Genomic DNA, 26,631 nt, shown 5'->3' on the forward strand with positions numbered 1-26,631 from the left:
ACCCTCTAAGAGCTCCCTGTCGCCAGGAAATCACCGGGTTGTGCTGAGCTAGCCAGGGAATTCCCAACACCACTGGAAACACAGGTGAATCAATAAGGAACAGACTAATCCGCTCCCTATGACCCCCCTGCGTTACCATGTCCAGTGGCACCGTGGCCTCCCTGACCACTCCTGACCCTAATGGTCGGCTATCTAAGGAGTGCACGGAGAAAGGTAGGTCTAACGACNCATATTCAGAGGGAATGCACACGGTGGAAACCTGGTCTGGACTCTCCACCGTAGTCGCACCAACGGCAACTCCTATACACCTGCCTGAACACTCCTCTGACCACCCTCTAAGAGCTCCCTGTCGCCAGGAAATCACCGGGTTGTGCTGAGCTAGCCAGGGAATTCCCAACACCACTGGAAACACAGGTGAATCAATAAGGAACAGACTAATCCGCTCCCTATGACCCCCCTGCGTTACCATGTCCAGTGGCACCGTGGCCTCCCTGACCACTCCTGACCCTAATGGTCGGCTATCTAAGGAGTGCACGGAGAAAGGTAGGTCTAACGACACCAGGGGAATCCCTAGCCTTAACGCGAGCCCACGATCCATGAAGTTCCCAGCTGCGCCTGAATCGACTAGCGCCTTATGCTGTAGAGAGGGAGAAAACCCAGGGAAAGAGGTTAACACAAACATATGACCGACAGGAAGCTCTGGGTGAGTCTGGTGCTGACTCACCTGGGGTGACCGAGTAGTGCTCCGCCTGCCCTCCCGACTCCCAGACGAGTTCCTCCAGCACCGGTCGGCCGTGTGTCCTCGTCGACCACAACTGGTGCAGGAGGAAACTCCTCCTCCGGTCCCCCTCGATGCAGCCCCCCCAACTCCATGGGGATGGGAGCAGGAGGGCCTGGAGGTGGAAACGACAGGGCCTGTTCCGAACGCCCACGGGCAGCCAACAGGTTGTCAAGACGAATGGACATGTCTATAAGTTCATCCAACGTGAGGGTGGTGTCCCGACACGCTAGCTCCCTGCGGACGTCCTCCCTGAGGCTACATCGGTAATGGTCTATCAAAGCCCTGTCGTTCCACCCAGCTCCTGTGGCCAAGGTCCTGAACTCCAGGGCAAAGTCCTGCGCGCTCCTCGTCTCCTGTCGCAGGTAGAACAGCCGTTCACCCGCCGCACGACCCTCTGGTGGGTGGATCGAACACAGCTCGGAATCGGCGGGTGAACTCGGGGTAGTGATCCCTCGCCGAGTCTGGGCCATTCCACACTGCGTTTGCCCACTCCAGGGCTCGTCCCGTCAGACAGGAGACGAGGACGCTCACACTCTCCTCCCCTGAGGGATTAGGATGGACGGTCGCCAGGTATAATTCTAGTTGGAGGTATAACCCCTGACCCCCAGCTGCCGTCCCATCATACTCCCTAGGGAGCACCAGCCGCAGAGCCCCGGAGCCGGATTCTGTAGCAGGGGTAAGAGGTGCTGGTGGAGGGGGTGCTGGAGATGAGGTGGGAAGGCCACTCCTCTCCCATCGGTCCATCCTCTCCATCATCAGATCCATCGCCGATCCTATACGGTGGAGAATGCTGGTGTGATGGAGGACCCTTTCCTCCATCAACGGGAGAGGAGTCGCGGCTGCTCCTGCTGATTCCATATGTTTTGGTGCGGGATTCTGTAACGCGGGACTAGGTGTGTGAGGAAGAATCAGGCGCAGAGAGCAGAGAGTTCCACAGGGAAAAAGTGCACTTTAATATGGCACAAAAGCAAGCCCACAACACAGGGCACGGAAATAAATGGACCACCCAAAACACAGGGTACCAGGTCTAGAACACTAACACACCTAAATAACGCACACACGTAACACAAGAATAATCCCGCACAAAACAAGGGCGGGTAAACGTACTTTAAATAAGGAAGCCCATCAAGCACACAAATAGACACAGGTGCAACTAATAAGACAAAACAAACAGACAATGAAAAAGGGATCGGTGGCGGCTTGTAGGCCGGTGACGACGACCTCCGCGCACCGCCCGAACAGGCAGGGGAGCCAACTTCGGCGGAAGTCGTGACAGCTTGTGACTCTACAAACTTGTTGGATACATTTGCTGTATGTTTTGGTTGGGTTTCACATTATTTTGTTCCCAAAAGAAATGGTAAATAATGTATTGTATCATTTCAGAATCACTTTTATTGTAAATAAGAACAGAATCGTGAACATGAATCGTGAATAATGACGAGTGAGAAAGTTACAGACGCACAAATATCATACATCATACCCCCAAGACATGCTAACCTCTCAACATTACAATGACGGGAGGTTAGCATTTTTGGAGGGGTATGATATTTGTGCTTCTGTAACTTTCTCACTCGTCATTATTCACGATTCATTCAGGACTATCCGTAATCATGGTAGCATTCACATTAATGTAGAAGTGTATAGTTTCAAATCCAAGTGCTGGAGTGCAGAGGCAAAGAAACAAAAAATGGGTCACTGTCTCAATACCTTTGGAGCTCACTGATGTACATATCTACCTCATTCACCTCATACCCCTGCACATCGACTCAGTACGTGTACCTCGTAAATATATATCCAAGTTATCGTTACTCGTGTATTTATTCAAATCAAATCAAATGTATTTATCTAGCCCTTCTTACATCAGCTGATATCTCAAAGTGCTGTACAGAAACCCCAAACAGCAAGCAATGCAGGTGTAGAAGCACGGTGGCTAGGAGAAACTCCCTAGAAAGGCCAAAACCTAGGAAGAAACCTAGAGAGGAACCAGGCTATGAGGGGTGGCCAGTTCTCTTCTGGCTGTGCCGGGTGGAGATTATAACAGAACATGGCCAAGAAGTTCAAATGTTCATAAATGACCAGCATGGTCAAATAATAATAATCACAGTAGTTGTCGAGGGTGCAACATGTCAGCACCTCAGGAGTAAATGTCAGTTGGCTTTTCATAGCCGATCACTGAGAGTATCTCTACCGCTCCTGCTGTCTCTAGAGAGTTGAAAACAGCAGGTCTGGGACAGGTAGCAGGTCTGGGACAGGTAGCACGTCCGGTGGACAGGTCAGGTTTCTATAGCCGCAGGCAGAACAGTTGAAACGGGAGCATTTATTGTTACTTTTATTATTATTGTTTAACTTTTCTATTATTGATCTATTWTCTTTCTCTCCGCATTGTTGGGAAGGGCCCGTAAGTAAGTATTTCACAGTCTACACCTGTTGTTTACGAAGCACGGGACAAATACAATTTTAMTTTGTTTGTGCATTATTATTTTATTTGACTGAAGCAGCTTTTCCACTAGGATTGTGCTTTTGCTTAGCTCCACCCTGTTGGTTTTTATCCTGAAAAACTCCCCAGTATTTGGCAATGTCAAGCATACCTATACCATGATGCAGCCAACACCATGCTTGAAAATAAGTAGGCAGTTACTCAGTGATGTAGAGTGTTGGATTTGCCTCAAACATAAGGCTTTGCATTTCGTTTTTTTGTAMTATTACTTTACTGTCTTGTTGCAAACACCAGGGGTATTKAACTTTTACCCTAAGAGGTCCAGAGCCGGCTGGTTTCTGTTCTAGCAGATAGCTAATTGCACACACCTGGTGTTCCTGGTTTAAATCAGTCCCTGATTAGAGGGGGAAATGTAATGAAAAAAAGCAGTGGAACTGMCTTCGAGGTCCAGAGTTGAGTTTGAGGGGCATCCARGATGCATGTTTTAGAATATTTTTATWCTGAATATTTGTATTCTTARTTTTACTCTGTCATTTAAGTKTATTATGTATTATTATGGAGTCACTACCATGTTGTTGATCTATCCTCTCATCACAGCCATTGAAKTCTGTAAKTGTTTTCAAATCAACAATGGCCTCATGGTAACATTCCTGAGCAGTTTCATTCCTGTCCTGCAGCTCAGATCAGAAGGACGACTGTATCTTTGATGTGTCTGGGTGGTTTAATACATAATCCACAGCATATGACCATGCTATGCTTCAAGATATATTCAATGTCTGATTTGTTATTGTTACCCATCTACCAATCACTTATTTGAGGCTTTCGAAAAYTTCCCTGGTCTTTTGTAGTRGAATCTGTGCTTTAAATGCAATACGTGACTGAGGGACCTTACAGATGTTGTATGTATGGGGGACAGAAGAAGGGTTAGTCATTCAAAAATCATGTCAAACCTTATTATCTAACTTATTATGCGATTTGTTAAGCAACATTTTACTGAATACTTATGCAATGACAAAACATCTTCAACTTTGACCTTACAGAGTATTTTGAGTAGATTGTTGACAAAAAAGACAATTACATCAATTGTAACACAATTGTGTTGTAACACAATAAAATGTGAAGAAATCCAAGGGGTCTGAATACTTTTGTAAGGCACTGTATACTATATATATGCTACTACAAGACAGGTCGCGGGAGAATGCTCATGAATGGATTTCGGGAATTTTGGAATATTGATAAGCGGCAGTTGGGACGTTGAGTGCCCATCGTCTCAATGCTCATTTTGGCCAACACACTTSCAGACTCGAGTGATCACTGTCGAACACATCAGCTAGTGGCCACTCAATGAAGGGCTTAGGAGCTAAGTGTTCGGTTTGAGATTCAGCCATGCTTTCAAAGGTGCTATCCAACACCTGACACCAATGTAGGGGTACCCTGACTGGGACTCAAACCCTGGTCCCTGTGACTGTCGTTCCAAAACAGTTATACAATGTTTTTGTGAGGTCGCTTGGTGTGAACACTAGGTGTTGTACTGAGGTTGTTTAGTATTTTGTACAATGGGTTCAACTTTATTTTGTATTTTGTTTATTCGCTTGCTCACCTCACTTAAAAAAAATATGAATTCTGTTAAACCGTTAATAAAATGTGTATGGCCTTGTTTAAGTTATCCTCTTATCCAAACACTGAAAGAGATGGGCACAGTGCGGCAGAAAGGCTAGCTGGAGCCATAGATAGCTGCCCTCTTTTTATAGACATAAAATAATACTCACTCGGAGACGTGGACCACTCACGACAACAGGTTAGGATTTTCGAACATGTTATTGATCACCGTAGGCGCACCCTAGCTCAAAATGGGAATATCTCAACCAGTCTCCCAAAGTCATCTAGTGTGTAAAAACGCAAAAGCCAACTCTCCAGTCTTTGATTCCCTCCTTCTCCTGCTCCTTTAGGTTCCTTTGCCAGTAGAGAAGATCAACTCCACTGAACACCCAGTGAAGGTGGGCCTGTCTGACGCGTTCATGGCCCTCCTCCCCTCTCCACAGTCCTCAGGTCAGTCACGACAAGACTACACTCACACCTGCCATCCAATATCCTTCCCTCTCTACTGTACCCAGACCAGTTTTAGACGGACCGTCATGTTKTTTGTGTGAATGTCACAAGGTCAAAAATACTGGCCCTACTTCTACTTGATATCCTCTCTATAGACGCAAGACGGCGGACCATCTATGAGTACCATAGAGTAGAGATTGACACCACCAAGATCATCAATCACTCTGCCTTTGAGTTCACTCCATTGCCCAGTGAGTATGCACTGTGCTCACAGACTCCTACTCGGCCAAACTTGTGACATCATGATGGCAGTTTCACGCTCCCCCACCCCCCCCCCCCAATACAAGCCTGTAAAAGTTGTAATGGATCACTTGTCTTATTTTCCCAGCATGTCTCCAACACACCACCTGTGAACTCTGTCTCATATCCAACCTGACAAATGGCTGTGGTTGGTGCAACACACTGCAAAGGTGAGGTGTGTGTGTGTGTGTGTGTGTGTGTGTGTGTGTGTGTGTGTGTGTGTGTGTGTGTGTGTGTGTGCGTGTGCGTGTGCGTGTGCGTGCGTGCGTGCGTGCGTGAGAGTTTGCATGATTTTGCATGTGTATGTATACATGTGAGTGTTAGACTTAATGTCATGTAAGAAAGACTAACATGAGATGTAAAAATTGTTTATTAGTGTAGTATTGTGAATTATACTGCATAATTGTCGTCTCTCGCGGTCCTCTCCACATGTATTTCAGATGCTCCGATGGAATTGATCGTCACAGACAGGAGTGGCTCGACTACAACTGTCCTGAAGAGGTGAGATGGTATTAGATCGTTGGGCCGAAAAAGCAGAAATTACATCGACCAACCGTTACTCCACCTCTCCCGGCATTATTCTTTTGTAACTTTCTTTCAGGCAAAAGAGGGCACTTGTGAAGACTACACTCAGGGTGGCCCTGAGGGTTCCACGGGGTCCTTCAACCACTCGGCCCCAGAGCCCACGCCCTCCCCTGCAGTGCTCTCAGATATCCCCGTCACTGAGGGTGAGTTGGGGGCGGAAGCACCACCCGTCTGCTGGGTSTGAGTTATAGTGGTGCCCAGGGTTGCTGGCCACTCACATACCAAATCAGCACACCCCGATTAGCTTATGAAAGATAGTATGGTCCAGCCCAAATAAATGGTCCAGTCCAATGCCGACATAGGAAATCAATGTTGCCAAGGTTGAGACATTTAACAATTTCCAGATTTAAATGTTTTTCTCCCTATGTTTCTAAAGACACCGTAGTATAATTATAAGGAGACATTTCAAGTTTCGCTATGTAGCTGCAACCCAAATCCACCCTCGAAAGATTGATAAATATAGTGAGATGCCAATCCATGCTTTCTGTGCTTGCATTCTGTTGTCTGGGTTCTGTCTGTCTGTCGATTTGTTTCTCTATGTCCGTCTATCTCTTCCCATCTCATGTGTCTGTACAACAATACTCTCTTTTTGTCCACAGATGACACCAAACRTTTCATTCGCTACAATGGTGGTGGTGAGTTGGCTTGTAGTTGGTTGGCTATGTGGGTGTTTTGCATAGGTCAGTGAGGCTGCCTGGTTGTGAGTAATGTTACCCTTACCCGGAAGCACTGACCATAGACATGACTGAGCCACTGAGAGGATAAACTCAGTAAAAAAATATAAAAAAAAGATCCTGAATGCAACTATAAATAAAATATACATTTTAGTGCGCTACCTACTGAAAGACAATATCCTGGCTGTTCCAAGCCTTTATTATCACCAACCATTCCAGGCCAATTGGAATGCTGCTGAAGTCTTGAGTTCATTGTGTTGTACTGTAAGTCTTTTGTTTTTCTGTCGTTGTGATGTGTTTTTGTCCTATAACTGTCGCTAATGTGCAAGTGAAGCCGGCTAACTGTTTGTCTGTACTGTATGTATCCTGTCGTGGGCACCTTGCCTTCTCCATTAGCCATTTTATCAAGCGTAGCAGGGTAGACTAGGGCTAATTTAATTTGACATTCTTATTCACAATCATTCCAATGATTAGAATAATTGGCATTACCTCACTTTCCTTTTCTCTCAGACTTGCAAACAGGTCCTCCGCACCAGGAACGGACAGAGCACACTGCGATTATTGCAGGTGTGGTGGCAGCCCTCATTCTGCTGGTAGCCTTAACCCTTTTGGCTGTCTACTATATCAACACACACCCCACTGTTGCTCCTCCATTCTACCTCATGCAGGTGAGACTGAGAGCAGGCCCTTACAGAATTAGATAAATTACACCTGAATGCTCTGTTATTATATAGAAATGCCTAGAGCAGGGATGCATGACTCAATTTAAGCTATGATCAACTGCATGAAAAGATTAATTACATGCCACAAAGAAACGATAGGTAGCAGGATTTCGGCCCTTGAGYGCCAGATGTGCTGGGTTGTGTTCAGTAAGGCACACTGGAGCCGGAAACAAAAATCTACGTTTTTATTGGACACATTCAGGTAGAACCTCCCCGTTTCACTCCGTTTKAAAATGGTTGTTCCCTACTGAACACAACCTTGGTCTAGGGCTGTACTGTACTCATGGACGTGACTAATCCTGGTTGGGTCAAATGTCTGTCGTTCACAGCGACACACCAATAACTACTGGCCATCTATGAAGTTCCGCAACCAGAGCTGTCACTCCACCTATGCTGAGGTGGAGCTTGGGGGTCACGATAAGGAGGGCTTCATTGAGGCCGAACAGTGCTGCTAAGTAGGCTGGACTTCCGGGGCAAAGTTGGACAAGAGAGTGAGCGCCATTTTGGGGATTAAAAAAGGAACTAGAGGGGACAGAAATGCAAAACTTCCCTTATTCCTACTATGGTGGACAATGTGTAACTGCTTGTAGAGAACAGTCCTTTGTCTGTTTTTTCTGTGTCTCTCGCTCTTCGCCTGTCCAACATGCAGCAGCTGTCTATGGCCCTGTTTGAGTACTCTAATAATATATTCTTCCTCCTTCCCTTCCTTGAGGTAAGCACAAATCTAGCATTATTTGATAGGTGAGCAAGAAGTCCACTACATTGATTTCACCAATCATATCATATCAGATCAGCGATAACTTCGAGGAAGGAGGGCCTACAGTGCCTTCGGAAAGTATTCAGACCCCTTGGCTTTTTCCACATTTTGTTACGGTACAGCCTGACTCTAAAATTGATTTAATAGTTTTTTTTCTCTCATCAATCTACACACAATACCCCATAATGACAAAGCATAAAACATTTTTTTTAAATGTTTTCTAATTTATAAAAAATAATAAGCTGAAATATCACATTTAGATAAGTATTCAGACCCTTTACTCAGTACTTTGTTGAGGCACCTTTGGCAGCGATTACAGCCTTGAGTCTTCTTGGGTGTTATTCTACAATTTTGGCACACCTACACTACRGGTCAAAYATAATAGTGAAGACATCAAAACTATGAAATAGCACATATTGAATCATGTAGTAACCAAAAAAGTGTTAAGCAAATAAATATATATTTTATATTTGAGCTTCTTCAAATAGCCACCCTTTGCCTTGATGACAGCTTTGCTCTCAACCAGCTTCATGAGGTGGTCACCTGGAATGCATTTCAATTAACAGGTGTGATTAAAGTTCACTTGTGGAATTTCTTTCCTTCTTAATGCGTTTGAGACAATCAGTTGTGCTGTGACAAGGTAGGGGGGTATACAGAAGACAGTCCAATTTGGTAAAAGACCAAGTCCATATTATGGCAAGAACAGCTCAAATCAGCGATGAGCAACGACAGTCCATCATTACTTTAAGACATGAAGGTCAATCAATCTGGAAAATTTCCCGATATTTGAAAGTTTCTTCAAGTGCAGTCGCAAAAACCATCAAGCGCTATGATGAAACTGGCTCTCATGAGGACCGACACAGGAATGGAAAACCCAGAAGTACCTCTGCTGCAGAGGATAAGTTCATTAGAGTTACCAGCCTCAGAGATTGCAGCCCAAATAAATGCTTCACAGAGTTCAAGTAACAGACACATCTCAACATCAACTGTTCAGAGGAGACTGTGTGAATCAGGCCTTCATGGTTGAACTACTGCAAAGAAACCACTACTAAAGGACACCGATAAGAAGAGGCTTGCTTGGGCCAAGAAACACGAGCAATGGACATTAGACCGGTGGCAATTTGTCCTTTGGTCTGGAGTCCAAATTGGAATTTTTGMTTCCAACAGCCATGGTTTTGTGAGACGCGGTGTAGGTGAACGGATGATCTCCGCATGTGTATTTCCCACCYTAAAAAATTGAGTAGGGGGTGTTATGGTGTGGTGGGGGTGATTTGCTGGTGACACTGTCTGTGATTTATTTAGAAATCAATGCACACTTAACCAGCATGGCTACCACAGCATTCTGCAGCGATATGCCATCCCATCTGGTTTGGGCTTAGTGGGACTATCATTTGTTTTTCAACAAGATAATGACCCAACACACCTCCAGGCTGTGTAAGGGCTATTTGACCAAGAAGGAGAGTGATGGAGTGCTGCATTCGATGACCTGGCCTGCACAATCCCCCGACCTCAACCACATTGAGATGGTTTTGGATGAGTCGGACCACAGAGTGAAGGAAAATCAGCCAACAAGTGCTCAGCATATGTGGGAACMCCTTCAAGACTGTTGGAAAAGCATTCCAGGTGAAGCTGGTTGAGAGAATGCCAAGAGTATGCAAAGCTGTCATCAACTTTGAAGAATCTGAAATATAAAATATATTTTGATTTGTTTAACACTTTTTGGTTACTACATGATTCCATATGTGTTATTTCATCGTTTTGATGTCTTCACTATTATTCWACAATGTAAAAAATATTAAAAATAAAGAAAAACCCTTGAATGAGTAGGTGTTCTTAAACTTTTGACCGGTAGTGTTTATTTCTRCCATTCTTCRCTGCAGATCCTCTCAAGCTCTGTCAGGTTGGATGGGGAACATTGCTGCACAGCTATTTTCAGGTCTTTCCAGAGATGTTCGATCGAGTTCAACTCCGGGCTCAGGCTGTGCCACTCAAGGACATTCAGAGATTCCTTGGTTGTGTGTTTAGGGTCATTGTCCTGTTGGATGTTGATCGGTCGCCCCAGTTGGAGGTCCTGAGCTCTCTGGAGCAGGTTTTCATCAAAGATCTCTCTGTACTTTTCTCTGTTCATCTTTACCTCGATCCTGACAAGTCTCCCAGTTCCTGCCACCGAAAAACATCCCCACAGAATGATGCTGCCACCAACATGCTACACCGTAGGGATMGTGRCAGGTTTCCTCCAAACTTGACGCTTGGCATTCAGGCCAAAGAGTTCAGTCTTGYTTTCATCAGGCCAGAGAAMCTTGTTTCTCATGGTCTGAGAGTCTTTAGGTGCCGTTTGGCAAACTCCATGRGGGCTGTCATGTGCTTTTTACTGAGGAGTGGCTTCTGTCTGGCCACTCTACCATAAAGGCCTGATTGGTGGAGTGCTGCAAAGATGGTTGTCCTTCTGAAAGAATCTCCACAGAGGAACTCTTGAGCTTTGTCAGTGACCAACGGGTTCTTGGCACCTCCTTGACCAAGGCCCTTCTCCCCCAATTGCTCAGTTTGGCCCGGGCGGCCAGCTCTAGGAAGAGTCTTGGTGGTTCCAAACTTCTTCCATTTAAGAATGATGGAGGCCACTGTGTTCTTGGCGACCTTCAATGCTGCAGAAATTTTGRTGGTACCCTTACCCAGATCTGTGCCTCGACACAATCCTGTCTCGGAGCTCTACAGACAATTCCTTCGCCTCATGGCTTGGTTTTTGCTCTGACATGCACTGTCAACTGTGGGACCTTATATAGACAGGTGTGTGCCTTTCCAAATAATGTCCAATCAACTGAATTTACCACAGATGGACTCCAATCAAGTTGTAGAAACATCTCAAGGATGATCAATGGAATCAGGATGCACCTGAGCTCAATTTCGAGTCTCATAGCAAAGGGTCTGAATACTTAAGTAAATAATGTATTTCTGTTTTAGTTTTTTTACATTTGCAAACATTTCTAAAAACGTTTTTTCTTGCTGAGGACTTGCTGAGGATTCTTAAAAAAWATATATATTTTAGAATAAGGCTGTAACGTAGCAAAATGTGGAAAAGGGGGTCTGAATACTTTCCGAAGGCACTGTATGTATAATCAGAGAGGATAGATGTTGGGAAAACTCCATCTGAGAGAAAAGAGCTGAATACACATTGCGTGTAAAGTCAGGGAATGGTACAGACACACTAGCCTTCATTACTGCAAACCAATGTACAGTTCAACTTTATAATGGCTGTGTTTTAATTTTGTTCTGTTTTGAGAAGATATCTTGTGTTTTCTAAAATGTCTTGGTTGGTGAACAACCYTTGAGTTACAGTATATGTACAATACTATAGCCACATGGACTTCACTATAACAGATATCTTTTAGTGATTCTAATGATCATTATTGCCATGAACCACTTTGGAAAAACCTGGTTACATTGTTTTGGAGAAATTTACTTTRATTAAGTTTAGCATATGAAAAAAAWTATGTTTTGTTTGACATCAGTACTGTTTGAAAATGTTCCAATAAAAACTTGTGGTTGGTTTTGATAAAATCCTTGAGTCGCTCAAATAAATTAGCACTTTTCAAGCACATGGTCAGTCATGGCATAGCCTATACAGTTGTTCAAGGTTTTAGTACACAATTATGAGCCGAGGCCAGAGAGAAATACGCAAAGCGAGAGGTTTTACAAGAAAATAGGTCCACAATAATATGCCCTGCAAAGTGAGGATTTTTTWAAATGGAGGTGAATGACAACATGTTGAATTTGGTCTACAAAATGTTTCATTGCTAATTTGCTACGTGAGACTTATTTGATCGAATACATACATTTCGTAATGGTTAGGTTGTTCGAATGCGCTGATATACAGTGCCATGAAAAAAGTATTTGCACACTTCCTAATTTTCTCTATTTTTGCATATTTCTGACACGGAGGGCTCTATTTTAGGCTGCCTTTAAGGTGGCGCTAGTGTCAAACGCACATAAAAACTGWCACACTGGCATTTTACAACCCTAACGCCAAGTTCGGCAATTTACCAGTCTAACATCAGTATGATTTTGCTCAGATGCACATGGAACAAGATATGCTTTTGGTGCCTGTATACTTCATATTTATGAACATATTAAAAACCAAGCATAACTTCCCTCCTCTCAATGAAMGCTGTTTTCCTTTCACCCTGCTCAATGTAATCAAGRAGGCTAGTCAAGACCGTTGATAAAGTGTTGGCTGGTGAGGCCGCTTGGAAATAAATCTTAATCACCAAAGCTTTATTAAAATATCAAGTTTGAGAGGAGCAAAACAGTGACCTGACATTCCCTTTTCATCTATGTATTGTAGGCAGGCCTACATTATTTTAGCCATGCTTTGGACATGCGTAAAAACCCCCTCCATGATGTAGACTACGCGTCCATACCTATCATGAAAACAAGAGATGAGAAGCTCGGTGAATACCGGCAAACATCATATTTAGACTTATTTCCTGTAACAGTAGTTTGTTTTTCTGTAAAAAAAAAATAATCAGCCCAAGCCCACTGTAGGCTACCCTTACTTACCCTAGGCCTACTGTAAGAAAAGCTGGTTCAACAGCAACGCCTTGTGTGTTTTTTTACCCTGGCGATTTTATGGTATTGTTACGTTTTACATGTATTTATTGTTGTTGAAAYAAACTAACAGATTGCTTGTTTTTTGTTTCATTTTATTCAAACCAAACTTATTAGAATGATTCCCTGTCCTGGTTTTATGGTAAGAAGTGTGAATGTGATCTGCAAGATGGTTCCAATATGTACTGTATACAGACACAAATATAAACTCAACATGTAAAGTTTTGGTTCCATGTTTCATGAGCTGAAATAAAAGATCCCAGAAATCTTCCATATGCACAAAAAAGCTTATTTCTCTCAAATTATGTTCACACAATTCTCCTTTGACACGATAATCCATCCACCTGACAGGTCTGGCATATCAAGAAGCTGATTAAACACTATGATCATTACACAAGGTGAACCTTGTGCTGGGGACAATAAAAGCTCAATCTAAAATGTGCACTTTTGTCACACAACACAACGCCACAGATTTTTMAGGGAGCGTGCAATTGGCATGCTGACTGCAGGAATGTTCACCAGAGCTGTTGCCAGAGAATTGAATGTTAATTTCTCTACCATAATTTGCCTCCAATGTTTTTTTTTGAGAATTTGGCAACCGCAGACCACGTGTAACCATGCCAGCCAAGGACCCCRGCATCCGGCTTCTTCACCTGCAGGATCGTCTGAGACCAGCCACCCGGACAGCTGATGAAACTGTGGGTTTGCACAACTGAAGAATGTTGGCTCATCATCCTCGTAACCGAATTCAGTGGGCATACTGGATGAATTCACAGATGAATCCCYGTTTCAACTGTACCGTGCAGATGGCAGACCGTGTGTATGGCGTTGTGTGTGCGAGCGGTTTGATGATGTCAACATTGTGAACAGAGTGCCCCATGGTGGCGGCGGAGTTATGGTATGGTCAGGCATAAGCTACGGTCTACGACCACAATTGCATTTTATCTATGGCAATTTGAATTGAACACATCTCTGTGCTCTGAGTGCACCTGCAACCACTTTCCCTTGTTAAATACCGGAGTTCCTTTGTCTTTTAGTTCAGTGCCAAACAACCCATGCAGTTGTGAAGTACTCTCCTGCATTTAGCCTTTTATTTCTGTTATCTGTGCATCACAGTACCCAAACCTAAATATTGTTTACTTTTTACTTGCTTTTTCATGTGTATAGATGCTCATTTAGACGCACCGCTGTTTATTAGTTGTAGAATGTTTTGCTGTGGCTGCGTATGGATAGTGAAGTTGGATATGCCTTGAAATTAATATATTTTGTAAATGTTTAYGAAACAATTTAGGTTATATGATGAAATATGTATGACGAGGAATAATATGTTTGATGTAAAAATGTGTTAATGCAAATGTTTTGTTTTCTGTTTTTTTTGCACACACTCACTTATGGAAATGGATAATTGAAATGATAAAAGTCTCTCTCCCTATCCTGGTACTCTAACTGGGACTCCTGTACCAGCTCCTACCTTCACACAGTACAAAATAGGCAACCTGCCATAACAAATGGTCTTTTGGCCTGATGTGGCGTGGGATACAGGTGTTCGCATGGATACGAACCTCAATTCCTCCACCCTCAATGGGGAACCTCAGCCTGACTCCGCCATAGTCGTGCCCGGCACAAGTGGGATGCAAGTGGAACCGTCACTGTCTCACAGCCAAGTGCAGCAAGTGCACATCCAGCAGGAGCWAGGCCGAAAGAGGAGCCTGTTTTGGGTGGAAAGAGCTGCAGGGGGAAACAGCCCCCAGCCCATTTGAGAGACAATTAGGTTTTTTCCCACATAACCCAATCTCAGAAGAGATTATCCACKCAACCACAGCAGCTATTTGTAAACACCATCCCTCTTCCTCAGAGCCTATGGAGTCTCCAACACATGAAGGCCTGCCATTTCATCAGTCTCTGGAAGACACCTCACAGAGGAGGCAAACTGGGGGATCAGAGCGACGTTCTGTTGAATCTCTCAGATCCACWAAATCATCTCATTCAATGAGGGCCACTCGTCATATCATTAATCTCAGAGCTGTGGGAGTGGATGGAGTGGTGTCKCATCAGAGGCCCTGAGTGACTCACAAGCTGCTTCTCTCAAGAAATGTATGAAGCTCCTTAAAGTAGGTCAAATGCCAAATCATAGAGGACACTCAAGCTGACGAGAACTGTAGGCGCATGGATGCTCAAACACGAAGCCTTTGAAGCACGCAAAYCCATAGCCAAACAGCAAGAAAGACTGCTACGGCAAGCTGAAGGGGATCTGGAGGGGATTTGGAGAGGAACCAACAGAAAAGTGGTGAACCTGACCCAGAGCAGGTTCCCCCCCCCCCCAACAATAGAGSTCATGGCTCTCGTCAACAGATGGAGGGGCTTACAGGAGCAGGCAGGGTACCACAATCTTTCATTTTGTCATTCTCCTCTGCCAGTGAGGAGTCAGATGGTGAATCACAGGTTCATGAATCAGAAATCGATGTTCAAAATCCGGATGGATCTCAGGATCAGTCACATGACAGCCCACTTGGAGTTTGCCAAAAGGCACCTAAAGGACTCTAAGACCATGAGAAGCAAGATTCTCTGGTCTGATGAAACCAAGATTAACTATTTTGCTTGAATGCCAAGTGTCACGTTTGGCGGAAACCTGGCACCATCCCTACGGTGAAGCATGGGGGTGGCAGCATCATGCTGTGGAGATGTTTTTCAGCGGCAGGTACTGGAAGACTAGTCAGGATCGAGGGAAAGATGAATGAAGCAAAGTACAGAGAGATCTTTGATGATAACCTGCTCCAGAGCACTCAGGACCTCAGACTGGGCTGAAGGTTCACCTTCCAACAGGAAAACGACCCAAAGCACACAGCCAAGACAACGCAGGAGTGGCTTCGAGACAAGTCTCTAAAAATCCTTGAATGGCCCAGCCAGAGCCCGGACTTGAACCACATTGAACATCTCTGGAGAGACCTGAAAATAGCTTTGCASCAACCCTCCCCATCCAACCTGAAASAGCTTAAGAGGATTTGCAGAGAAGAATGGGAGAAACTCCCCAAATATAGGTGTGCCAAGCTTGTASCATAATACCCAAGAAGACTCAAGGCTGTAATTGCTGCCAAAGATGCTTCAACAAAGCACTGAGTAAAGGGTCTGAATAATTACGTAAATGTGATATTTATTTATTTTTATACATTTGCAAAAATGTCCAAGAACCTATTTTTCCTTTGTCATTATAGGGGTACTGTGTGTAGATTGATGAGCAAAAATGGCTGTAACTTAACAAAATATGGAAAAAGTGAAATGGTCTGAATACTTCCCGAATGCACTGTATGCATAAAATATTTTGCTTCCTCTTTCAAAACATAATTTSGTATCGAACACCAGGCTGTAGTGATGCAGTGCCTAAGACTTCTGCGCCACTCGGGAGGCCGATAGCACTTCTATGATGAAGATTCAAGAAAAACGTGKATTTTTCACAATTTTCCATCCAATTCGCTTGATTAAAAAAAAAAAAGTATTACATGTGATTGTTCTTGAATAAGTTCCTCTAATTATTTTAGTTTTTCCTCTGACTTATTTTGTGCCTCTCTAGTACAGTTGCCATTACCATCTACCTGCTCTGTTATTTCCTCCATTTCCTTTATTAGTCCAATCTCRTTTGCCCTAAAATGCTTTTGTTACAATGATGAGTATRGTATTGAATGGCCTCTAAAAGTACATTTGAAAGTGACCCATACAAGGGGATCTGCTGTGCCTATGTTGTGCAGAAAAAATGGAAATTATAAATTATTTTGTCTTAGTGAACAAATTGTCATCCAGTAGGCTTTGATTAAATGTCCTATATCCCTGTCCACGTGGAAATTCTGTAAGAGTTACGTGGAGGACATTTCAATGATTGGTCCGATCGCATTCCGTCTCCTATTAATACTTTTWAAACTTTTGATGCCAGCAAAAACGAGACGAGGAAGTTAATCAAGACAGCTTGCTTGATTAAGCCTCTTCCATGTATATCTTGCTAGGTCAGGGTTTTTCAGCCTCGATATATCCACTAGTTCTAATGTATCCATGATATTCGTGTTCTCCTTAAGCACGAYGGTGATAGTTTGTAGTGTGATTTCCTTTACGATCCATCGAGGGACTWAAAACCTTATTATAATCTCCCACCYTAATAATAGATMAATTTGTTACTTGTGAGCTCAATAGATTATTATATSTATTTTCGAAGAAGTGTAGATCATCATTATTTGGCCGATATAGATTAAATAACCAGATCCGTTTTTGGTTCAATAGCATATTTAAAAGGATCTATCTTCCTTGAGGATCTGTTCGCACAGTTTGTACTACCGGATCAAAATTGTTGTTAATTAATATAATCACCCCTTTTGAGTTTCTTTGCCCATGACAAAAATATATTTCTCCCTCCCAGTCCTTTTTCCATAGAACATAATTCATAGTTGTAGAGTGAGTTTCCTGTAAACAATAGATTTATACTCTTTCTCTTTTAGCCAGGTAAAAATTTTTTTTTTTTTTTTATGATCTGCTAAGCCATTACGATTGTAACTGGCTATACTTATTTCCTCACTTACCATAATGATACCCAAGTTTCAATTATACTTACCGCAACCAACGTTTGTAACCTTAACATCAAAAAGCACCATGATGATTGTGTCCATATAGCTGTACCACAATATTTGCACTGTTAAGCATACTGTAGCTGCAACTAGGTAGACCTCCAATTGTCCTAATATTCCACCCACCAAAACCTCCCCCATATCTAGGTCTGTTGTCACTACGACCATCTCCCTGACTCATGACACACCTTTGRGTCCTAAGGCAAACCTTTGGCCGCCAATTGGTGTAGGCCAGAGAGAAATATGGGCCGATAACATCATTCAATACTGCCACCCTTCACTCACACATTCAAAGCCCCATAGGTCTAAAGCACATAGGTCTATTGCATGTCTATGAGGGTGCTTTTTAAGAGAGAACTAAAACAAATAACATGGAAAACAGTCAGAGAAATAAAATAATAATAATAATAGATCGTATTATAAAAAATAATTACAGCACAATATTATAGATGTATGCTCATATTAGGAAAGTCCTAGCAAAGGCCATAAGCATGTCAGCCCAGCCTGCTCAGTTCATTGGATCAAATAGTTTTAAAACAATTATACAATTTMAAGAGAAAAAATACCTTCTATAAATATCGCAAGACCAGTTCTTTATGTCCATTACATGCACGCTGCCTATCGGCCCGAGAAACGTATTATGTCCTGTTATATTCCGGCAAAAAGGAAGAATGAAAAAGAAACACGTATTTTAACAGCCAGTAAAAATGTGTCTTCACTCTAAAAAAAAAAAAAAAGGTTCCTGGAGTGTCTTTTAGGGGTTCTTCAAATTGACATTGTGGGGGAACCCCTATAAGTTCTTCAAAGACCCCTTCCAAAAGGGTTCTTCAAATAACCCCTTTTAATGGATCCTTMAAGAAKCTTTTGAAGAACKTTTTTAACTACCCCCCCTCCCCTATTAATCTTATTATTAATAATAATAATAATACACATGAACAATAACAACAATAACACAATATTTTAGTTGTCAATGTTTATTATGATTTTAGTGGCAAAGCAGAATAAAAAAATCTAAATATGTGGTAAACTCCCAGCAGAGACCCAAGTCCAATGGGTTTTTCCTCTGGCGTGTTGATGTTAATGTGTTGATGTTCTCCATATCCATAGCCAGAATGAWTTTGCAGTGCGTGGTSATTGAACAGYTTTCCTGTTATATTCATCAGAGGTGTAGGGAGGGTGACGTCTGTGAATCCCCCAAATAGTAAATACACAGATGATTAAAAAAAACGTGCAGACGACAGTATTCATACCTTGTTTTTTTGTGGTGAATGTGAATGAAAAAAACTGTTTTAATAACGGTTTTCATACACACACCTTGTCCATAATGTAGAGGCCTATGGGATATTCATTAAAGAGGTAAAGGAGGAGGATGGTAAATGTGATCTGCATAATATCATACCAATACCAATTGACATACCATTGTACGCCTCCTTGTCTGTATACCTACAGACATAGACACAAAGGGGAGCAGTTCAGTCATCTGCACCCAATACAGCTAGCCTCCAACATATTCTTATAACCCACATATTCTTGCCTCTTTGTTGATTGATATCCATTGAATCCTTTTTCTGTTTTAGAAAGATTTGCACAAATATGAAAAGATAGATGGTATCCTCAGAAAACAGTATCAATTTACTATATCATACAAGAGACAAATCTTACCTTAAATTGAGATCTTTACATTTTTCAGTTAAGTGCCTGCACCTGCTCTCCTTTCAAATTCAAATCCAAATGTTTCAGCTGGGCAGTTAGGTTTGTGCAAGAAACCCCACAAACTAAYGAGGTTCCTCGATGAGCCCCACCTCCTTGGAAGATCCTTTTGTGTGAAATTTTCAGTGCCGAGAACCCTAAAGTTCTTCAAAGAACTTTGAGGATCTTAGAAGAACCCTTGTTGAACCCCTAATGTTTAGAGTGTACACATCACACTAGACATGAAGGGATATATACATTTAACTTACAATCGACCCTGACAAAGCCATGGAACGATAGCAAAGAAGACATGCAGAGCGAGTAAACCTGTAAAACCAACCTTCTCTCCACCCACACACATTTTTGTTTTTATTCCAGGGTCGTGCTATATCACTTCGGCTGTTTTACACATAGGCCTATATCATTAGAATATAAAGGTAGCGTATATAGCTCGTGTAAAAATATAATATACTTCTCACTTAGAGAAGTGCTTCCATAAGCCAGTTATTGTGTTGGAGCTACCGCTAACTTAAATCGGTTTAACCCAATCGGTTTAATCAATCCATTTGCCGGTGTGTATCTGAACATTAATATGTCCTTCACATTTTTAAGATTGTAAAAAGATAATGACACCAATTATTATAGGATCGTATAGGCCTACTCCAGTAGAGAATCTAGACAGGTTTTTAATTCTTTAATTTTTTATCCTAGCCCTACAGTACATTAGATATATTCATATTTATTTAGTTTTACCTTCAATTCTATTCGTTCCGATTCACATCTGCCAAAAATGGCCACACTATATAACAGCTTTTAAGTCATAATATACCACGATCTCTACAATGACGCCATATCACAACCTTGTTTTTTGATTATTATTATTTTACAGTAAATAAATAAACAAAATTTAAAAAAGGTCAGCCTTACCCATCTTCGCCTTCCCCTAGATCCAACCTGATTTTAWGTCCACATAGTCCAAAGTTCCATATTGCCTGAGTAAAAAAAGGATAAGTCCATCATATCCATTTCACCTTCCCATAAGTACAACCTTATTTTAAGTCCACGGTTCCGTACTGCATGAATAGACATAGAAAATATTTTWAAAAGAGTCCATCTTGCATAAACATAACATTTTTTTAATGTATCCATAACTGTAATGTGGTGCGATGTGTATCGGGGACTACTTCAGCAGGAGGTAGCTATCACTCCCAGCCATGTTGTAATCTTCGAGTCCTTGAACACTTGGTTGTTTACTTATTATTGATCTCCACTAGACTAAAGTTCTGCTTCTCTGCTCGGAGCCATTTGAAAGTGGRGTACAGGGCACGTCTTCTCMCCAATATTTAATGGGCAATTTGTTCATTAATAGAGAACGGGTGTTCTTCAGCTCCCTACCCTGTTGTAGAAAGACAATCTTCATTTTGTGGTGAGTTAGCCTAGCTACTATCGGACAGGGCCTTCCCTCCACTCTGCCACCGAAATGGTGAGCCCTTTGAAAATCGATTGTATCCACCTGTTCGTCAGTCATCTTGAGATGACCTTTCATGAAAGCCTTTACTTTTTCCTCCATTGTTTTTGTTTTCATCCCCCTTTTTTCCCATTATGACAATATTAATTAGTCTTCATACTTCCATTCCTGTTTTTAAGGCCTGAACCTCCCCCAGTAGACCAGGCAATAGATCCATATTTTTTAACTGCTKGRTCATGCTTGTAAGCCATGCTCTATCTTCTGGAGACAAATAAAAACCTTCCCTTCCAATGTTAAACTTGGAATTTTAGATTATGACTTCCCTTCAGTTTTGCTTGCAGAGCTCGAGGAGAAGTCTMCTCTTGTTCGCTTCGATGTATCTGATTCTTTTTTGAGCATATCAAAATGCTGATCAATAAATAGTTCAAGATGATCTCTATATTATCCAGYATGTGTGTTTCTCAGTTAACATCTAATTGTCACGTTCCTGACCTGTTTTCCTTGTTTTTGTATGTGTTTAGTTGGTCAGGGCGTGAGTTGGGGTGGGCATTCTATGTTATGTGTTTCTATGTTGGGTTAAATGTGTTGCCTGATATGGTTCTCAATTAGAGGCAGGTGTTTGACYTTTCCTCTGATTGAGAACCATATTAAGGTAGGCTGTTCTCACTGTTTGTTTGTGGGTGATTGTTCCTGTGTCTGTGTCCGTTGCACCACACGGGACTGTTTCGTTTGTTCATTCGTTTGGKTAGTTTTTCCTGTTCGTGCGTTCTTCGTGTCTATATGTAAGTTCTTATGTTCAGGTCAGTCTACGTCGTTTGTTTGTTATTTTGTTAATTATCAAGTGTAGTTCGTGTCAGTGTTCGTCTTGTCAAATAAATAAATTATGTCTACATTCAACGCTGCATTTTGGTCCGACCCTTACTCCTCCTCCTCATCCGAGGAGGAGGCATTAGACAGCCGTTACACTAATCCTCAAAATCATGATTAATTCCTGGGACAAGCTGTACCTACCTTTCTGCCATTTGCCACGTCATCAGTCACCTCCCAGCAAGTTATCGGRGTCACTGACTAGCCGTGGGGTCCAAACCCAAATGTCACCTCAACCAGTGCTTCCAAGTAGGGTTCTGGACTCACCTCAGACTCCAATGATAACTAGTGGGGTCCAAATAGGAGCGCTTCTCCAGCCTTCCCTGCTTAGCTGGGTTCCAAACGCACCTCAACCTTCTGGGCCACTCCCACCAGAACAATGCCAGTGGGCCCACTCTGGCACTGGCTCTGCTCCACAGCACAGTTACCCTCCTGGCCTTCCACTCAGAACCTGACGGGTGGAGCACCCTAGCCCCTTTCTCTCACTATCGCTACCATAGCCTGACAATGGGGCCAACATGATGMAGCTCCTTGTTGCCTCCGTGTACCCAGACCTAAGCTGCCTTACTTTGAAAGTGGGAAAGAGAGTGATTTCATCATCTCGAAGATGGCCCTAGACAGCCTCCTAGGTAACGATGGTCACCTCTCAGAGCAGTACAAATTTCAAGTGCTCCTGGATCGTCTGAACTGCCAAGTGCACAGAAACTGGTGAAGTCATACATATATAACACCAGGCCATACACCTCAACTCTCAATGCCCCGAATGCCAAGTATGGATGGCCCCATCAGCTCGTGCAGCATCAAACTGTCAATGTCCTCAATGCGCCACATGTGAGGGTAGATAACACAGCCTTCCAAGAATTTTCTCTTTCCATCCAATCCTTGATAGGCATGCTGCAGACATTGGAAGATGACCAGGGTGCTGAGCTCAAGTGTGGTTCACATGTGGACCGGTTGCTGTGTAAACTGCCACCTGCATACCGTGATGGGTTTRCCTCTTAATAAGGATCTGGCCCTTTTTAATTTTTTTRGCCTAAAATGACATACCCAAATCCAACTGCCAGTAGCTCAGGACCTGAAGCAAGGATATGCATATTCTTAATACCATTAGAYAGGAAACACTTTGAAGTTTGTGCAAATGTGAAATTAATGTAGGRGAATATAAAACAAKAAATATTGTATTATTCCAGCCCAGMCACAATTTAGATTTGGCCACTAGTGGCAGCAGTGTATGTGCAACGTTTTAGACTGATCCAATGAACCATTGTAAAGCTGTTCAAAATGTGGTATCAAGACTGCCCAAATGTGTCTAATTGGTTTATTAATACATTTTCAAGATCATAATTGTTCACTCTCCTTAAACATTAGCATAGTATTTTTTCACTGAAATAGCTACTGTAAATTGGACAGTGCAGTTAGATTACCTTTCTGGCCATATCAGATATGTCTATGTCCTGGGAAATGTTTTTTGTTACTTACAACCTTATGCTATGACACCGATCCCGCAGAGGTTATTGAGCACTGCTAGACTCGTGGTATCTTAGGAGATGTAGCAGGCCAAACCTATGCCCTCCAGAACCTGTCTGACTGGTTGCAGGTGAAAGCAAGAGCCAAAAGACTCTCCCAGACAGCTTCTCTGCCAGGACAAGGGGGAGGTTAACCGGAAAGAACCATGGCGCCTGGGTACCACCAACATGTTCCTGACTTGTGAACGTGAACACAAACAAGCCAGTTACAGCTCTCCTCATGGTAAGCAGCAACAATCAAACCAGAACAAGCCCAAGTTTAAATTCTGTTGTCTTTACTGTGAAGGGGAAGAAGACTTCCTAGGCTCATGTCCTGAGTTCAAACCACTCACGAGGGAGAAGGTCAGGGATTGGATCTCKGTTAAAAARTGTTGCTGGAGGTGMGGGCGAAAACACTCACCAAAGGAATGCAACCTAAGAAAGCCATGCAACACCTGCAAGAAGTTACACCTCACCCTGCTACATGAGGTCATACSGCAAGAGCACAGGAGCGTCCTTATGGTCAGCACAAACAAAGCTGAGACGGGGGTCCTCTACCTTGACCGCCCAACCCACTCATTACGGGTGATGTTAAAAGTGATCAGTCATCCTTTATCYTGGTGAGGAGGCAATGGAGACATATGCCATTCTTGATGACGGCTCAGAACGTTCCATCGTTCTCCCTGCAGCTCCCTATTGCTTTGGGTTAGGGGGTGAACCATAGGTACTGAGCATTTGAACTATACGTCAAGATGTACTCCAAGTAAGTGAAGCTTCTGTGTCATTCACCATACCCCCTGAAGGAGACAGCGGCACCCGGTATCAAGTCCACAATGCTTTCACAGRGGACATTCTCAGCCTAGCTGAGCACACCTCCCCCTCTGACATGCTTCAGAGGAGATGGACTCACCGCTGCCACAGATCCTCAGGGCACCGCCTCTATTGCTCATAGGGTCTGACCATCCACACCTGTTGGTCTCCATTGAGCCAGTCCGTACTGGCCCTCTGGGAGGCCCTGTCGCTGTCCACACCTTGCTTGATTGGGCTGTGCAGGGCCCGGGAAGCCTGATGTCACACACATATGTCAAGCAATGCCTATTCACTACCATTGCTTCCCCAGCCACTGGATTCCTGAAGAATGTAGAGAATCTATGGCAATTAGACACATTCCACCATCGAGACAAAAAGGAAGTGACACATTCCAAACAAGATCAGCATGCCTTGAATCTCCTGGAGAAGACCACAAGGATCTTGGTGGATGGGGGTCCAGAGATATCCAACGCCTCTACTCATGCAGCTGTGGGCTCTTGGGGGCCCAGTGTAGAGGCGTCAAGCATGGTCAAGCATGTCTTCTATGTTGACAACTGCCTCCAAAGTCTACCAACGAAGACAGATGCAAGGTCGCTGATGGACAGGCTGCGCTGCTGCCTCTTAGATGGGGGGGGGTCGAGGTCATGCAATGGGTCAGTAACATACCCTCTGTTGTGGAACACCTTCCTCCAAAAGTGAGGTCAGAGAGCAGTGAGTTATGGCTCTCCCAGTCCACCATCGATCCACAAGAACCAACTCTGGGCCTGAGCTGGAGCTGTCAGCCAGACACCCTCGGTTACAAACATTGACCTGTCCGGAGAGAAGAGGAACCGACCCTGYAGGTAATTTACAGAGTGTTGGCCAGCCGATATGATCCCTTAGGRTACATCCTCCCTTTTARAACCCGGGCAARGTTTTTGTACAGGACCTCTGGTGCAGCAAGAGGAGCTGGGATGACCTCGTACAGCCTGACTGCCTGATGGAAGACATGGGAACGTGAGCTCTCAGACCTCTCCAACATAACTATGCCCAGATCCTATGTGCCCCCAAGGGCAGACAATCAGARGGTAGAARGTGAACTGCACACTTTCTGTGACTCATCAGAGCGATCCAATTTGTCCGTAGCTTATCTCTGTACCCAGGACTCCCAAGGCCACATCGCTGTCTCCAAACAGTCGTGTCACACTCACCTGAGTTGAACCTGGCTCCTGGGGAAGGCCCCTTCCTGTGGCATGCAAGCCAACTCCACCTTATCCTCCAGTGAAAGGGGGGTCAGATCCTCYTWGTGTTCCCACTGTGCGTCASAGTACCCAAAAGMGAGTTTTARTTGCTTTTTCATGTGTATASATGCACATTTAGACACACTGGTTTWTTACTGGTAGAATGTTTTGATGTTGCTGCGTGTGGATAGTAATATTGGATATGCCTTGAGATTAATATACTTTGTAAATGTGTAGGAAATAATTTAGGTTATATGATGAAATATGTATGATGAGGAATAATGTTTGATGTAGAATATCCTAATGCAAATGTTTTGTTTACTGTTTTTTTTTAGCACACACACTTATGGAAATGGTTAATTGAAAGGATAAAATAAATGGGAGCTGCAACTCTCTAAAACGGAACCTCAAGTCTCTCTCCCTATCCTTGTACTCTAACCCGGGACACCTGCACCTGTATCAGCTCCTACCTCACTCAGTGCATTCAAAATAGGCAACCTGCCTTAACCGTTATGCAAAAACAATTAGCTGTGTCGTGGACAGGAAAGTTTGTTACTCATTATGTTACATGTCATACAAAACAATATTCAAAGCTTTTTAGATGCTAATAATTTTATGGTCCACTGTCTCGATGCAGAAAAGAGACCGGGAGCGACAGGTAACATTATAGAGGGTTGCCAGTTGGCGTATGAACAGTGGCAACCTGTCATTAAGGGCAGGTGGGGCAGAGCCTCAAATTGTTTGCTAAATAAAAAAAATACAACAAATAATGTATATACAATTGAAGTCGGAAGTTTACATACACTTAGGTTGGAGTCATTAAAACTCGTTTTTCAACCACTCCACAAATTCTTGTTAACAGACTTATAGTTTTTTGGCAAAGTCGGTTAGGAAATCTACTTCGTGGCATGACACAAGTCATTTTTCACAACAATTGTTTACAGACGAGATTATTTCAAACTTAGTTCACTGTATCAAAATTCCAGTGGGTCACGAAGTTTACATACCTTAAGTTGACTGTGCCTTTAAAGCAGCTGTGAAAAAATTCCAGAAAATGAGTCATGGCTTTAGAAGCATTCTGATAGGCTAATTTGGACCATAATTTAGTCAATTGGAGGTGTACCGTGTGGGATGTGTATCAAGACCTACCTTCACAAGCTCAGGTGACTCTTTGTTGACATCAATGGTGAAAATTCAAGAAATCAGAAAAAGACCTCACCAAAAAAAATTGTAGACCTCCACAAAGTCTGGTTCATCCTTGGGAGACAAGGATGAAAGAAACCATCCCAACTGTGAAGAGCACGGGGGTGGCAGGCATCATGTTGTGGGGGTGCTTTGCTTGGCAGAGAGACTGGTGCACTTCACCAAAATAAGATTGGCCAATCACGAGGTTAGGAAAATGATGTGGACATATATTGAAGCAAGCATCTCAAGACAACAGAGTCAGGAAGTTTAAAGCTTGGGTCGCAAATGGTCTTCCAAATGGAGCAATGACCCCAAGCTATACTTTCAAGTTGTGGCAAAATGGCTTAAGGACAACAAAGTCAAGTATTTGGAA

General features: G+C 43.2%; 1 protein-coding gene across 1 annotated transcript in view; it reads left to right on the forward strand.

Annotated features, from left to right (window-relative positions):
- plxdc1 (plexin domain containing 1) overlaps positions 1-13,118 on the forward strand; it is a 112,851-nt gene extending 99,733 nt beyond the window's left edge. Inside the window, exons 7-13 of the mRNA XM_024006917.2 lie at positions 5,168-5,267; positions 5,423-5,518; positions 5,656-5,737; positions 6,008-6,068; positions 6,169-6,295; positions 7,337-7,494; positions 7,878-13,118. Of these exons, the coding sequence (XP_023862685.1) occupies positions 5,168-5,267; positions 5,423-5,518; positions 5,656-5,737; positions 6,008-6,068; positions 6,169-6,295; positions 7,337-7,494; positions 7,878-8,003 (750 nt within the window). The 3' untranslated portion in view covers positions 8,004-13,118. The remainder of the gene's footprint in view (positions 1-5,167; positions 5,268-5,422; positions 5,519-5,655; positions 5,738-6,007; positions 6,069-6,168; positions 6,296-7,336; positions 7,495-7,877) is intronic.
- The last annotated feature ends 13,513 nt before the right edge of the window (positions 13,119-26,631 follow it).

Source organism: Salvelinus sp. IW2-2015, linkage group LG18, assembly GCF_002910315.2.
Source record: "Salvelinus sp. IW2-2015 linkage group LG18, ASM291031v2, whole genome shotgun sequence".
Taxonomy (NCBI): Eukaryota; Metazoa; Chordata; class Actinopteri; order Salmoniformes; family Salmonidae; genus Salvelinus; species Salvelinus sp. IW2-2015.